The sequence below is a fragment of the Pseudophryne corroboree genome, chromosome 1 (genome assembly GCF_028390025.1).
Source record: "Pseudophryne corroboree isolate aPseCor3 chromosome 1, aPseCor3.hap2, whole genome shotgun sequence".
Classification (NCBI taxonomy): domain Eukaryota; kingdom Metazoa; phylum Chordata; class Amphibia; order Anura; family Myobatrachidae; genus Pseudophryne; species Pseudophryne corroboree.
The window spans coordinates 505,678,123-505,693,566 of NC_086444.1; the positions used below are offsets into that span (position 1 = coordinate 505,678,123).

The following is a 15,444-nucleotide window of genomic DNA, read 5'->3' on the forward strand; positions in this document are numbered from 1 at the left end:
AAAACAAGAAGAGAACACAACACACAGTGGTTCATGTACACTTGGATGCATTTTAAAACTAAAGTGCTGGGAAAATAATAAAGTAAACCTGAGGGATTATTACTTACTAGTTACCAGCCCATCAAAATTCTGGAACAACATAACAGTAATGTCAGCGCCAGCAGCTGTGCACACCCGAACGGAGCAACACTTGAATTGCTCCGTCAGGTGCCATCTATTGGCTGCCGATGCGCAAAACACTTAAATTCCCCCCACAGAGGTGAGGAACAGCATTAGCATTTCATTATATAGGATTCCTTTTAACAATGAAATAGGACTATTTTTAACTGCTGTGGTACAGTGCAATGGCAAATAACAGTTACGTGATTGCCATGACTACATATAACGGCCACAATAGTGATTGAAATACTATTAGTGGGAGGAGTCTAATCAGCCAATCAGAAGCTGTTGACTATCGTCATCATAATCATTAGTGTGCATTGTGCATCGGGGTTAACGTACCCACAAGAGCCAAGCTTCCTGACAGGCACATATGCAATTCCATGAACTTACCCTTACTGTTCTTGTATTATGCGTGGAACTCCCCATTCCATCGCCTTTCTATATGCAGGGAGTCGGAAACATAGATTTCCTCAGGATCTGCTTATGAATGCGAGTGTTTGTCTTTGTACGTGTGCATGAACAGTAGGAATATCCACCAATAACTAATTCTACATGATCCCCACAAAGTACAATTTGTTTGAGTTTGTAATAAAATACACTAGCGCTACTGGTTATCAATTATACAATTCTCATGGCTATTGGTTATTGCACAACTATGCAGTAAGGTTGTTATGTTATTCTTGTAACTCAAAATAATCTCCTCAACTGTACGTGTAATAATGTTTTGTTTTCTAATAAATGTATTAGCATAACACTAAAAAATAGTGCAATGATATTATGAATGATATTTGCTTATTTTTTCATTTTGCCTCAACTCAAGACACACTTCTTCACCAAACCCAGCCAAATCTCATCCTAAACCTCTGTTCCACGCTCTCTATGTACCCCATCTGTCTCACCCCTGTCTGTCTACCCCTCCCCTTTAGAATGTAAGCTCTCACGAGCAGGGCCCTCTTCCCTCATGTGCTTATCCTTTTCTTACTTTAATAATCTTCATCTGCACCAAATCCAGCAGTCTTCTGCCACCTGATACTTATTCCAGTGTCATCTGCTGATGTATGCTTATTTACCCTGTGCTTGTCCTATATTGTCGCCAACTGTAAGTTGCTGTTTTCCTGCTTGATTATTTATGTACTCTGTAATTGGGCGCTGCGGATCCCTTGTGGCGCCATATAAATAAAGGATAATAATAATAATAATAATAACTAATTGCGTATCACATTCTTCTATTGTGGAATGCTATGAAACTGAGTGATGTCATCCAGGATGTGGGAGGAGTCGGTTTATTGAGTGCATCCAGATGACCCATGACCCAAGCAAGTATTATAAAATAAATCAATAAATATTTTCTCTGCTGATATCAAGTTTATAATTTGTTTTTAATTTTGCTATGAGATCATTACTTTGTGCTTTCTCAACTGGAATATTAATTCTCAGAATGGATCCCACGCATGACATCCACTCATTCATAGACAATGCTACTTACACTAAAGTCCCACAGTGTGGCAAAATTCATAGCATTGGCTTGTTCGCCTCGTGGAACTGTTTTCCTTGGAATTGAACCATATGGCTTTCCCATTAATGCCTACAAAAAAGAAACAACAAGAGATCATTACTACAAAGCTGAACACAGGTGGGCTCAAACTGAGCTGGACATATGTATAAAATATCAGAAAGGTACATTTGCTTAGTTTGATGGACAGGCTAGCATATGAACGTGATTATCAAAAGTAGATGTGGCTGTAGTAACTGCTAAATCTACAGTAAACAATTCATATACAATAATGTACATGGCTCTGGACAGCGCTACTAATAGCTGATAAAGTTATAGTTACCATGTCAAAGCAATTTAGAACAAGATACTGTATTAATGCAAATAGATATCAAAAGCAGCACTATTACAATAGAGGCACACCCCTATATTTGGTGAGACTGCCAGACCCTGCATTCCTTAAGTGGTAGTGAATTCAGCCAATCAGATTGTCAATGTCATTGACACCATTATCAGTTCACATTTTGCATCGGGGAAGAGCAACCAAATGTGATCGAACTCCAAACAGGCACATATGTGTCTATCTTGTGGTAAGGGGAGGATGCAAGAGACTGTAGTCTTGCCATGCTTATACATTCCCTCCAACCCCTGTGCTGTCCTGCTTAATGCAAAGGGACATTATCACAAAATATGAAAATATGCCTTAGTCTAACCACCTCTCTCACCGGCTAGCCTTCTCACTGTGGGATACAAACTTATAACTGAAGATGCTTTCCAGACCTTGCCTAAATTTACTGAGGACTTGGAGTGGGATCTACATATTCAGATGAGTCCCAAGGACTGGCATAAAATATTTCAAACCACCTTTTCCTGTTTGGTGTGTACTCAATCATTAAGGTTCTGTCTTGTTGGTATAGATGCCCCAGCTTTTTTGCTCAGATATTTCTTGGAATGTCTTGCTCCTACTGGAGATTTAACGATGCACAAGACACACCCCTCTATATTTGGTAGGACTGCCAGACTCTGCATTCCTTTTGGGATTCTGTGATGCACCTACCTAAAGAAATTATGGGTGGAGATACTCCTGTAGATCCCTCCTTTTGGTTATTGAATAAGGTTACTGACCCTATATCCCATTATAAGAAGTCACTGCTAAAACACAGTGCTGCCAAAGCTGTTATCTCAGTCCAATGGAAATCTATTTCCTTCCATAAAGAATGATTCTCCAGATTAGACCACTCTACGGCCACAGAGGACTTCCTTCTGTCGGATCTTGACAGGTTTGAGGAATTTAGTGCTGTTTGTAGCACTTGGTTGCTATTCAAGGAGTCTAGCAGCTACATTTCCATTTGTGGCTAAGGGTGTGCTTCCTAACAACTTATTCAGGCCCATTCTATGCTACTAGCTCCCAACTTTAGTTGTTCCTTTTTCTTGTCTCAGGTGGGTTCCCCTCAACCTTACACCACCCTTCCCTGTCATTCCTCTTTACCCCTTTTCTGGTTATTTTTTACATGTTGAAAAAAAAAAGTGAATCTGCTTCCGATGCAGACATTTGCTTTTAGACCTCTGTGGACATTAGCCTTTGCCAGGTCGTATCAACAATTCATGACTGCTGTGGATGTTACAGACCCATATTGTCCAGCCTTGATATTGGTCCACATATACTCGTTCTGACTGTGCTGTTTCTTGTCCTGCAAGTTTTTTTCTGTATGTTTTCTCTTTACTAAAAATATAATTTAAATAAAATAAAAATATGTCTCAGTCAGAATGGGGACAGAAGCAAGGCATTTTTTTTTCGCTCTTGTACATTTCCAAAAATGTGCACTCTACAGTAAAAAGGATGCAAATTCCATTTGCAACCATCCCTACATCATCCCCGATATAGTCAATTTGTTGTAGTTCTACTGAAAGGAAAGACATCAACCTATTCCAGTTACTATTCTATAAATGATCAATAAAACATGGGTGGAAGTTATATCTGGAAGCATTGCAGGTTTCTCAAGTCATTTTATTTGATTTCATGGCATAACAGAATGTGTTACAGGCCAGCAGATGTGTCCTTAGTCATAAGTACTCTTGGTTTTTGCCATTGTGATTGCAATAAAAGCTTTTGTGCCAAAAATAGCCAGTGCAGACTGTTTCTCTGTGCGTGCACCTGTTGTCCTGAGTAACCCACAGCAATGCACCTAGGCATGAGATACTCTGCACAGATGCAGTCAGACAGGACAAATGCTCTTCACAGAAAAGATGAGTGCTTTCATCCCTTTACAGTTTTTCTGTATAGTCATAGTCTACTTTATATAGCTTCATTTTCACTGCACATATTGATTAATCAAATATTCTTTTAAAAAGGGATGATTTAATTCAAGCAATAATAATAATAATAATAATAATAATAATTTTATTTATATAGCGCTCTTTCTCCAATAGGACTCAAGGCGCTTTTATCCTGTTGCTAGTAGTACTACATTGATTTTGGAGAATATATTATTCTATCACTTTTCCTGACTGAAATTTTTGGGGGTTTTATTCAGTTATTGAAACACTCTGAAAACATTGTAATTGAACAGTAATAGATCTACATATAGCAATTGGGGTCTATTTATTAAGCTTTGAATGGAGATAAAGTGGCTGGAGATAAAGTTCCAGCCAATCAGCTTCTAACTGTCAATTTTCAAACCCAGGCTGTGACATATCACTTAAGAGCTGATTGGCTGGTACTTTATCCCCGTCCACTTTATCTCCATCCAAGGCTTAGTAAATAGACCCCTTAAGTCACAGTCATTACGGCAGTGCACACTGATTTAGCCCTTTATTTCTTTTTTAAATGATTTGCACACTTCCTGCCAATAAAAAAGTACTGCTCCTGATCTCATTACTATAAAATACCTTATGAATGCTTAAAAAAATATATTAGATCTCTTTACATAGATGTATTATTTCCCCATGATGCACTAAGGGGGTAACATAGGCCAATGCTCAACTGCATATAGGTGCTTAAAATAGAAATGATTGTGATTGCATTTTGTCAAACTCCTATACATGGGAAAATGCTCAGACATGGGGATACTTGGATATGCAGGAAAACTTTTATAATATATCATTTTAACATGTTGAATTTACTTTTGGTTATTCATTCATGCTAGGCTATAAATCTACTGACATGAGTTAATTAAAGTGGGCATTGAAGCGCACTCTTTTAAATAATGACTTTAAACCAGTGGTTCCCAAACGTTTTTGAATCACGGCGCTCTAGAGTATCAGAATTGTTTTCACGGCACCCCTATGCCAAAACTTTTTTTATTGAGAGATTTAGAATAAATATTAAATGAAGTAAATTGTGTTTATATGTCATCCTTAAGTTTAATTGTGTGGTGTTGGACAGGATTTGCTTCTGTTTTTCCACATATTGTCTGATTGGCAGCCACCAGCACTGGTTTTGCCTATTACACTGATCATAAATAATTTAAATTTGTCCTGGACCACCAATCCAAGGCACCCCTACAAGTGTTCTGAGGCACCCCAGGGTGCCTAGGCACACAGTTTGGGAACCACTGCTTTAAACACACTGAAATAAAATATTTCATAACAATTTCGAAATATAGAATATTAATATATTTCTGCTAAATATACATTCTCTTTATATAGAGCGTGCTGAGTATCGTAGACTCCCTATTTTTATACATAACCAAATGATGAATCATATATTTCATGTCAAGAATAATCTCAGACTCATTACATGATGACATACTGTATAATCATTCAAAATCTAGATTATCCAGTTTATTGCGTTACCTCGGGCACCATGACTAGGCCAAACGTCAGTCCAAAGAGTATCATATTTATTCCATACATCCAGCGTAGAAAAATAAAATAAGAGGCAACTGAAGAGCCAAAGTGACCTGGGGATAGAAATTGGCTTAGCTGTAGTTGGCTTGCAGTTATTTTCAATGCAAGTGTAAGTGGTATCCTCTATTTCAATACAGTGGGGAAGAATGTAATAGACACGCGAGACTTTGAGTGAGTTCTCCCGTTTTTTTTTAAATGGCAATCATTTACACAGTAAAAACAGGTTTTACCATGCAAATGATCGCTGCTTGTAAAAAAAAACACAGGAGAACTTGCACAAAATCTCGCACTTCGTGCTTCACGCAGGCTGTTACATTCCCCCAATATATTCCAAGATCAAAAGTTAACAGTTAATTAGCTAGTTAATTAGTAGTACAGTTTGTAGTTAATTTGTTTACCTAAGAATCACACACTAGGGTCCAAAATTCAGACTGGATCACGCAGTTTGAATCCCCATGTGAATCCCTATGTGGTGTGCGTGCGCACCCGGGAGCCCAGTGAGATGCTAACAGCATCTCTGGGCTGTGATCGCCTCTGCCTGATTGACAGGCAGAGGTGGTCATGGGGCAGGAGGGGGTGTGCCAACAGCGTTAGAATGCCGTTGGCGGGGCGCGGTCCGGACAATGCAGGTGTGTCTGGGCGCTGGGAGGGCAGGCCTCAACGGCTGCATGATGTCACACGCAGTCGCTGTGACCCGGGATGCGGCAGGTAGGAGTCTGCCAGCGCGCAGAAGATATGCTGGCAGGGAGCTACTCGCCAGGTGCAAAAGCATCGCAGCCATGCGATGCTTTTGCACCTGTGTGGGGTGGTAGGGCCTGACATACGGAGTGGACTAGCCCTGTGCTGGACGTCCCCCCGCATTAGAGATGAGCGGGTTCGGTTCCTCGGAATCCGAACCCGCCCGAACTTCATTTTTTTTTACACGGGGCCGAGCGACTCGGATCTTCCCGCCTTGCTCGGTTAACCCGAGCGCGCCCGAACGTCATCATCCCGCTGTCGGATTCTCGCGAGGCTCGGATTCTATCGCGAGACTCGGATTCTATATAAGGAGCCGCGCGTCGCCGCCATTTTCACACGTGCATTGAGATTCATAGGGAGAGGACGTGGCTGGCGTCCTCTCCGTTTATAGAGAAGAGAGTGAGACTAGAGTAGAGAGAGACGCAGTAGTAATTTTGGGGAGCATTAGGAGGAGTACTACTACTTGCTGAAGTGATAGATAGATAGATAGATAGATAGATAGATAGATAGATAGATAGTGTGACTGTATAATGTATATCTGACTTGTGGGGGAGACACTGACAGTGGGGAGCAGTTAGAGTCTGAGAGCAGGACTCAGGAGTACATATAACGTACAGTGCACACTTTTGCTGCCAGAGAGCCACACTGCCATTGTGACCACACTGACCACCAGTATAATATATATTGTGATTGTCTGCTTAGGAGTACTACTTGCAAGTTGCTGATAGTGTGACCAGTGACCTGACCACCAGTTTAATAATCACCACCAGTTTAATATATATATATATATATATATATAATTGTATATAATATATATATAATATTGTATACCACCTACCCGTTTTTTTTTTTCTTTCTTCTTCTTTATACATACTACTATAGTAGCTTACTGTAGCAGTCTGCGGTGCTGCTGAGCTGACAGTGTCCAGCAGGTCCGTCATCAGTCATTACATAATAAATATATATACCTGTCCGGCTGCAGTACTAGTGATATTATATATATATATATATATATATATATTGATTTCATCTCATTATCATCCAGTCTATATTAGCAGCAGACACAGTACGGTAGTCCACGGCTGTAGCTACCTCTGTGTCTGCAGTCGCTCGTCCATCCATAATTGTATACCACCTACCCGTGGTTTTTTTTTTTCTTTCTTCTTTATACATACTACTATAGTAGCTTACTGTAGCAGTCTGCGGTGCTGCTGAGCTGACAGTGTCCAGCAGGTCCGTCATCAGTCATTACATAATAAATATATCTACCTGTCCGGCTGCAGTACTAGTGTGATATTATATATATATATATATATCGATTTCATCTCATTATCATCCAGTCTATATTAGCAGCAGACACAGTACGGTAGTCCACGGCTGTAGCTACCTCTGTGTCGGCAGTCGCTCGTCCATCCATAATTGTATACCACCTACCCGTGGTTTTTTTTTTTTCTTTCTTCTTTATACATACTACTATAGTAGCTTACTGTAGCAGTCTGCGGTGCTGCTGAGCTGACAGTGTCCAGCTGGTCCGTCATCAGTCATTACATAATAAATATATCTACCTGTCCGGCTGCAGTACTAGTGTGATATTATATATATATATATATATTGATTTCATCTCATTATCATCCAGTCTATATTAGCAGCAGACACAGTACGGTAGTCCACGGCTGTAGCTACCTCTGTGTCGGCAGTCGCTCGTCCATCCATAATTGTATACCACCTACCCGTGGTTTTTTTTTCTTTCTTCTTTATACATACTACTATAGTAGCTTACTGTAGCAGTCTGCGGTGCTGCTGAGCTGACAGTGTCCAGCAGGTCCGTCATCAGTCATTACATAATAAATATATCTACCTGTCCGGCTGCAGTACTAGTGTGATATTATATATATATATATTGATTTCATCTCATTATCATCCAGTCTATATTAGCAGCAGACACAGTACGGTAGTCCACGGCTGTAGCTACCTCTGTGTCGGCAGTCGCTCGTCCATCCATAATTGTATACCACCTACCCGTGGTTTTTTTTCTTCTTCTTTATACATACTACTATAGTAGCTTACTGTAGCAGTCTGCGGTGCTGCTGAGCTGACAGTGTCCAGCAGGTCCGTCATCAGTCATTACATAATAAATATATCTACCTGTCCGGCTGCAGTACTAGTGTGATATTATATATATATATATATATATATTGATTTCATCTCATTATCATCCAGTCTATATTAGCAGCAGACACAGTACGGTAGTCCACGGCTGTAGCTACCTCTGTGTCGGCAGTCGCTCGTCCATCCATAATTGTATACCACCTACCCGTGGTTTTTTTTCTTTTCTTTCTTCTTTATACATACTACTATAGTAGCTTACTGTAGCAGTCTGCGGTGCTGCTGAGCTGACAGTGTCCAGCAGGTCCGTCATCAGTCATTACATAATAAATATATCTACCTGTCCGGCTGCAGTACTAGTGTGATATTATATATATATATATATATATATATTGATTTCATCTCATTATCATCCAGTCTATATTAGCAGCAGACACAGTACGGTAGTCCACGGCTGTAGCTACCTCTGTGTCGGCAGTCGCTCGTCCATCCATAATTGTATACCACCTACCCGTGTTTTTTTTTTTTTTCCTTTCTTCTTTATACATACTACTATAGTAGCTTACTGTAGCAGTCTGCGGTGCTGCTGAGCTGACAGTTTCCAGCAGGTCCGTCATCAGTCATTACATAATAAATATATATACCTGTCCGGCTGCAGTACTAGTGATATTATATATATATATATTGATTTCATCTCATTATCATCCAGTCTATATTAGCAGCAGACACAGTATGGTAGTCCACGGCTGTAGCTACCTCTGTGTCGGCAGTCGCTCGTCCATCCATAAGTATACTAGTATCCATCCATCTCCATTGTTTACCTGAGGTGCCTTTTAGTTGTGCCTATTAAAATATGGAGAACAAAAATGTTGAGGTTCCAAAATTAGGGAAAGATCAAGATCCACTTCCACCTCGTGCTGAAGCTGCTGCCACTAGTCATGGCCGAGACGATGAAATGCCAGCAACGTCGTCTGCCAAGGCCGATGCCCAATGTCATAGTACAGAGCATGTAAAATCCAAAACACCAAATATCAGTAAAAAAAGGACTCCAAAATCTAAAATAAAATTGTCGGAGGAGAAGCGTAAACTTGCCAATATGCCATTTACCACACGGAGTGGCAAGGAACGGCTGAGGCCCTGGCCTATGTTCATGGCTAGTGGTTCAGCTTCACATGAGGATGGAAGCACTCAGCCTCTCGCTAGAAAAATGAAAAGACTCAAGCTGGCAAAAGCACCGCAAAGAACTGTGCGTTCTTCGAAATCCCAAATCCACAAGGAGAGTCCAATTGTGTCGGTTGCGATGCCTGACCTTCCCAACACTGGACGTGAAGAGCATGCGCCTTCCACCATTTGCACGCCCCCTGCAAGTGCTGGAAGGAGCACCCACAGTCCAGTTCCTGATAGTCAGATTGAAGATGTCAGTGTTGAAGTACACCAGGATGAGGAGGATATGGGTGTTGCTGGCGCTGGGGAGGAAATTGACAAGGAGGATTCTGATGGTGAGGTGGTTTGTTTAAGTCAGGCACCCAGGGAGACACCTGTTGTCCGTGGGAGGAATATGGCCGTTGACATGCCTGGTGAAAATACCAAAAAAATCAGCTCTTCGGTGTGGAAGTATTTCAACAGAAATGCGGACAACATTTGTCAAGCCGTGTGTTGCCTTTGTCAAGCTTTAATAAGTAGGGGTAAGGACGTTAACCACCTCGGAACATCCTCCCTTATACGTCACCTGCAGCGCATTCATAATAAGTCAGTGACAAGTTCAAAAACTTTGGGCGACAGCGGAAGCAGTCCACTGACCAGTAAATCCCTTCCTCTTGTAACCAAGCTCACGCAAACCACCCCACCAACTCCCTCAGTGTCAATTTCCTCCTTCCCCAGTAATGCCAATAGTCCTGCAGGCCATGTCACTGGCAATTCTGACGATTCCTCTCCTGCCTGGGATTCCTCCAATGCATCCTTGCGTGTAACGCCTACTGCTGCTGGCGCTGCTGTTGTTGCTGCTTGGAGTCGATGGTCATCCCAGAGGGGAAATCGTAAGACCACTTTTACTACTTCCACCAAGTAATTGACTGTCCAACAGTCCTTTGCGAGGAAGATGAAATATCACAGCAGTCATCCTGCTGCAAAGCGGATAACTGAGGCCTTGGCATCCTGGGTGGTGAGAAACGTGGTTCCGGTATCCATCATTACTGCAGAGCCAACTAGAGACTTGTTGGAGGTACTGTGTCCCCGGTACCAAATACCATCTAGGTTCCATTTCTCTAGGCAGGCGATACCGAAAATGTACACAGACCTCAGAAAAAGAGTCACCAGTGTCCTAAAAAATGCAGCTGTACCCAATGTCCACTTAACCATGGACATGTGGACAAGTGGAGCAGGGCAGGGTCAGGACTATATGACTGTGACAGCCCACTGGGTAGATGTATGGACTCCCGCCGCAAGAACAGCAGCGGCGGCACCAGTAGCAGCATCTCGCAAACGCCAACTCTTTCCTAGGCAGGCTACGCTTTGTATCACCGGTTTCCAGAATACGCACACAGCTGAAAACCTCTTACGGCAACTGAGGAAGATCATCGCGGAATGGCTTACCCCAATTGGACTCTCCTGTGGATTTGTGGCATCGGACAACGCCAGCAATATTGTGTGTGCATTAAATCTGGGCAAATTCCAGCACGTCCCATGTTTTGCACATACCTTGAATTTGGTGGTGCAGAATTTTTTAAAAAACGACAGGGGCGTGCAAGAGATGCTGTCGGTGGCCAGAAGAATTGCGGGACACTTTCGGCGTACAGGCACCACGTACAGAAGACTGGAGCAACACCAAAAACGCCTGAACCTGCCCTGCCATCATCTGAAGCAAGAAGTGGTAACGAGGTGGAATTCAACCCTATATATGCTTCAGAGGTTGGAGGAGCAGCAAAAGGCCATTCAAGCCTATACAATTCAGCACGATATAGGAGGTGGAATGCACCTGTCTCAAGCGCAGTGGAGAATGATTTCAACGTTGTGCAAGGTTCTGCTGCCCTTTGAACTTGCCACACGTGAAGTCAGTTCAGACACTGCCAGCCTGAGTCAGGTCATTCCCCTCATCAGGCTTTTGCAGAAGAAGCTGGAGACATTGAAGGAGGAGCTAACACGGAGCGATTCCGCTAGGCATGTGGGACTTGTGGATGGAGCCCTTAATTCGCTTAACAAGGATTCACGGGTGGTCAATCTGTTGAAATCAGAGCACTACATTTTGGCCACCGTGCTCGATCCTAGATTTAAAACCTACCTTGGATCTCTCTTTCCGGCAGACACAAGTCTGCTGGGGTTCCAAGACCTGCTGGTGAGAAAATTGTCAAGTCAAGCGGAACGCGACCTGTCAACATCTCCTCCTTCACATTCTCCCGCAACTGGGGGTGCGAGGAAAAGGCTCAGAATTCCGAGCCCACCCGCTGGCGGTGATGCAGGGCAGTCTGGAGCGACTGCTGATGCTGACATCTGGTCCGGACTGAAGGACCTGTCAACGATTACGGACATGTCGTCTACTGTCACTGCATATGATTCTCTCCCCATTGAAAGAATGGTGGAGGATTATATGAGTGACCGCATCCAAGTAGGCACGTCACACAGTCCGTACTTATACTGGCAGGAAAAAGATGCAATTTGGAGGCCCTTGCACAAACTGGCTTTATTCTACCTAAGTTGCCCTCCCACAAGTGTGTACTCCGAAAGAGTGTTTAGTGCCGCCGCTCACCTTGTCAGCAATCGGCGTACGAGGTTACTTCCAGAAAATGTGGAGAAGATGATGTTCATTAAAATGAATTATAATCAATTCCTCCGTGGAGACATTGACCAGCAGCAATTGCCTCCACAAAGTACACAGGGAGCTGAGATGGTGGATTCCAGTGGGGACGAATTGATAATCTGTGAGGAGGGGGATGTACACGGTGATATATCGGAGGATGATGATGAGGTGGACATCTTGCCTCTGTAGAGCCAGTTTGTGCAAGGAGAGATTAATTGCTTCTTTTTTGGTGGGGGTCCAAACCAACCCGTCATTTCAGTCACAGTCGTGTGGCAGACCCTGTCACTGAAATGATGGGTTGGTTAAAGTGTGCATGTCCTGTTTATACAACATAAGGGTGGGTGGGAGGGCCCAAGGACAATTCCATCTTGCACCTCTTTTTTCTTTAATTTTTCTTTGCGTCATGTGCTGTTTGGGGAGTGTTTTTTGGAAGGGCCATCCTGCGTGACACTGCAGTGCCACTCCTAGATGGGCCAGGTGTTTGTGTCGGCCACTAGGGTCGCTTATCTTACTCACACAGCTACCTCATTGCGCCTCTTTTTTTCTTTGCGTCATGTGCTGTTTGGGGAGTGTTTTTTGGAAGGGCCATCCTGCGTGACACTGCAGTGCCACTCCTAGATGGGCCCGGTGTTTGTGTCGGCCACTAGGGTCGCTTATCTTACTCACACAGCTACCTCATTGCGCCTCTTTTTTTCTTTGCGTCATGTGCTGTTTGGGGAGTGTTTTTTGGAAGGGCCATCCTGCGTGACACTGCAGTGCCACTCCTAGATGGGCCCGGTGTTTGTGTCGGCCACTAGGGTCGCTTATCTTACTCACACAGCTACCTCATTGCGCCTCTTTTTTTCTTTGCGTCATGTGCTGTTTGGGGAGTGTTTTTTGGAAGGGCCATCCTGCGTGACACTGCAGTGCCACTCCTAGATGGGCCAGGTGTTTGTGTCGGCCACTAGGGTCGCTTATCTTACTCACACAGCTACCTCATTGCGCCTCTTTTTTTCTTTGCGTCATGTGCTGTTTGGGGAGGGTTTTTTGGAAGGGCCATCCTGCGTGACACTGCAGTGCCACTCCTAGATGGGCCCGGTGTTTGTGTCGGCCACTAGGGTCGCTTATCTTACTCACACAGCTACCTCATTGCGCCTCTTTTTTTCTTTGCGTCATGTGCTGTTTGGGGAGTGTTTTTTGGAAGGGCCATCCTGCGTGACACTGCAGTGCCACTCCTAGATGGGCCCGGTGTTTGTGTCGGCCACTAGGGTCGCTTATCTTACTCACACAGCTACCTCATTGCGCCTCTTTTTTTCTTTGCGTCATGTGCTGTTTGGGGAGTGTTTTTTGGAAGGGCCATCCTGCGTGACACTGCAGTGCCACTCCTAGATGGGCCAGGTGTTTGTGTTGGCCACTAGGGTCGCTTATCTTACTCACACAGCTACCTCATTGCGCCTCTTTTTTTCTTTGCGTCATGTGCTGTTTGGGGAGGGTTTTTTGGAAGGGCCATCCTGCGTGACACTGCAGTGCCACTCCTAGATGGGCCAGGTGTTTGTGTCGGCCACTAGGGTCGCTTAGCTTAGTCATCCAGCGACCTCGGTGCAAATTTTAGGACTAAAAATAATATTGTGAGGTGTGAGGTATTCAGAATAGACTGAAAATGAGTGGAAATTATGGTTTTTGAGGTTAATAATACTTTGGGATCAAAATGACCCCCAAATTCTATGATTTAAGCTGTTTTTTAGTGTTTTTTGAAAAAAACACCCGAATCCAAAACACACCCGAATCCGACAAAAAAAATTCGGTGAGGTTTTGCCAAAACGCGGTCGAACCCAAAACACGGCCGCGGAACCGAACCCAAAACCAAAACACAAAACCCGAAAAATTTCAAGTGCACATCTCTACCCCGCATGTCAGTGTAAATGATCATAGATGTTCTAAATTTAGCACATCTACGATCAGATCTGAATTGCCCCCTAAAACTGGCTTTCAAGCACTTATTAGGACAACATGTGTGAACTTTTAGCAGCTGTAATTAAATGGGTTTTGGCCATATACTAATCACATGTAATATGAAGATAAATGACAGAAATGTTTTCTGTCACACATACCTCTTTCAAAGGGTTCGATTCAAATACACTCACCTGGCTAGTTAATGTAAGTAAGTGAAGTTACATGCTGCATTTAGAGTAGCTCCAGACTAGCTGCTAAGTGTGAATAAAATCTGCAAGTCCGGGACGAGATTGGGCTGCAAGAGGGCTGAGATGTGGTGCCGCTAACAGTATTTACACGCTGTTGCATTGGCAATCTCTTTCCCCCTCATGGCTAATTGAATTGAGCCCAAAGACATGTAGAAAGATTGGACTTGAGGGATGAGCCTCCTCGAGAATGAAACATTATCCCATTGAGAGTACAGTATGAAACCTAAGTGGTCATATCCATTCCGATCATTTAAAAGGTTTCTTACATGGGATATAGAAAAACCTATCATTGTGATAAATTAGTATAATGTTTCGGTTAATTTTAACACCACTAAATGTTTATGATACGAAATGGTAAACAACCTCATTATCCCATTTTAAAATATGTTTTTAATTATGTGCTTTAATGCAGTTATTATATGATTGTTATTCTTTTTTTCATATTTAATTAGTATGTTTGTTTTTCTAGATGGTGATGTATGATATTCATTTCAAACAGTTATATTTTTAACTAATCAGGTTAAAGTAATCACTTACTTTCAATTTCTTTAATTTTCATTTCCCATGGTATACAGGCAGTTTTGAAATTATCAAAATCTCTCTGAAATTTCATCCATTTCTAAAAGAAAAATGTGCATTTTAGCAACACTATATACCTTTTGACACATTTTGTAAAGTACACTTTACAGCTTTAGGGGTCTATTTACTGAGCCTTGGAGACAGATAAAGTGGGCAGAGATAAAGTACCAAAAAAAGGAAGAAAGATACTACTTCACCAGCACCTGCTCCGTCTATAGTAGAGCAATCCCCCTCTAATCCTCCACAGACCTCTCTTATTCAGGAGTTTTCATTTCATAGTTTGCCGGAAAGAGAGGGAAGGATATATCATAGTGTGATATTGTAAAAAACAGTTTAATAAAACAACACTTCTAAAATACACAAATGCATAAGATTCTCCAATATGAATGTTAATACTGTAAAGACACAGCATATGTCGCAATGGACATGCACATAGACTTTATAAGATTCTATCCCATGAAAAGACAGAAGCAATGGCTGATTATCGGTTCCTGGTGAACTGGCTTGCGTCAGTTCTCAAGCGCATGAAATGTCCAGTCTCTCCC

At 42.6% G+C, this 15,444-nt stretch overlaps 1 protein-coding gene across 1 annotated transcript in view; it reads right to left on the reverse strand.

Moving 5' to 3' along the window:
- The window catches only part of LOC134910365 (transmembrane channel-like protein 1), a 155,311-nt gene that overhangs the window by 120,892 nt on the left and 18,975 nt on the right, over positions 1-15,444 (reverse strand). The window contains exons 6-8 of the mRNA XM_063918346.1: positions 14,858-14,939; positions 5,450-5,556; positions 1,649-1,747 (exon numbers count right to left, since the gene is read on the reverse strand). Coding sequence (XP_063774416.1) covers positions 1,649-1,747; positions 5,450-5,556; positions 14,858-14,939 — 288 coding nt within the window. The remainder of the gene's footprint in view (positions 1-1,648; positions 1,748-5,449; positions 5,557-14,857; positions 14,940-15,444) is intronic.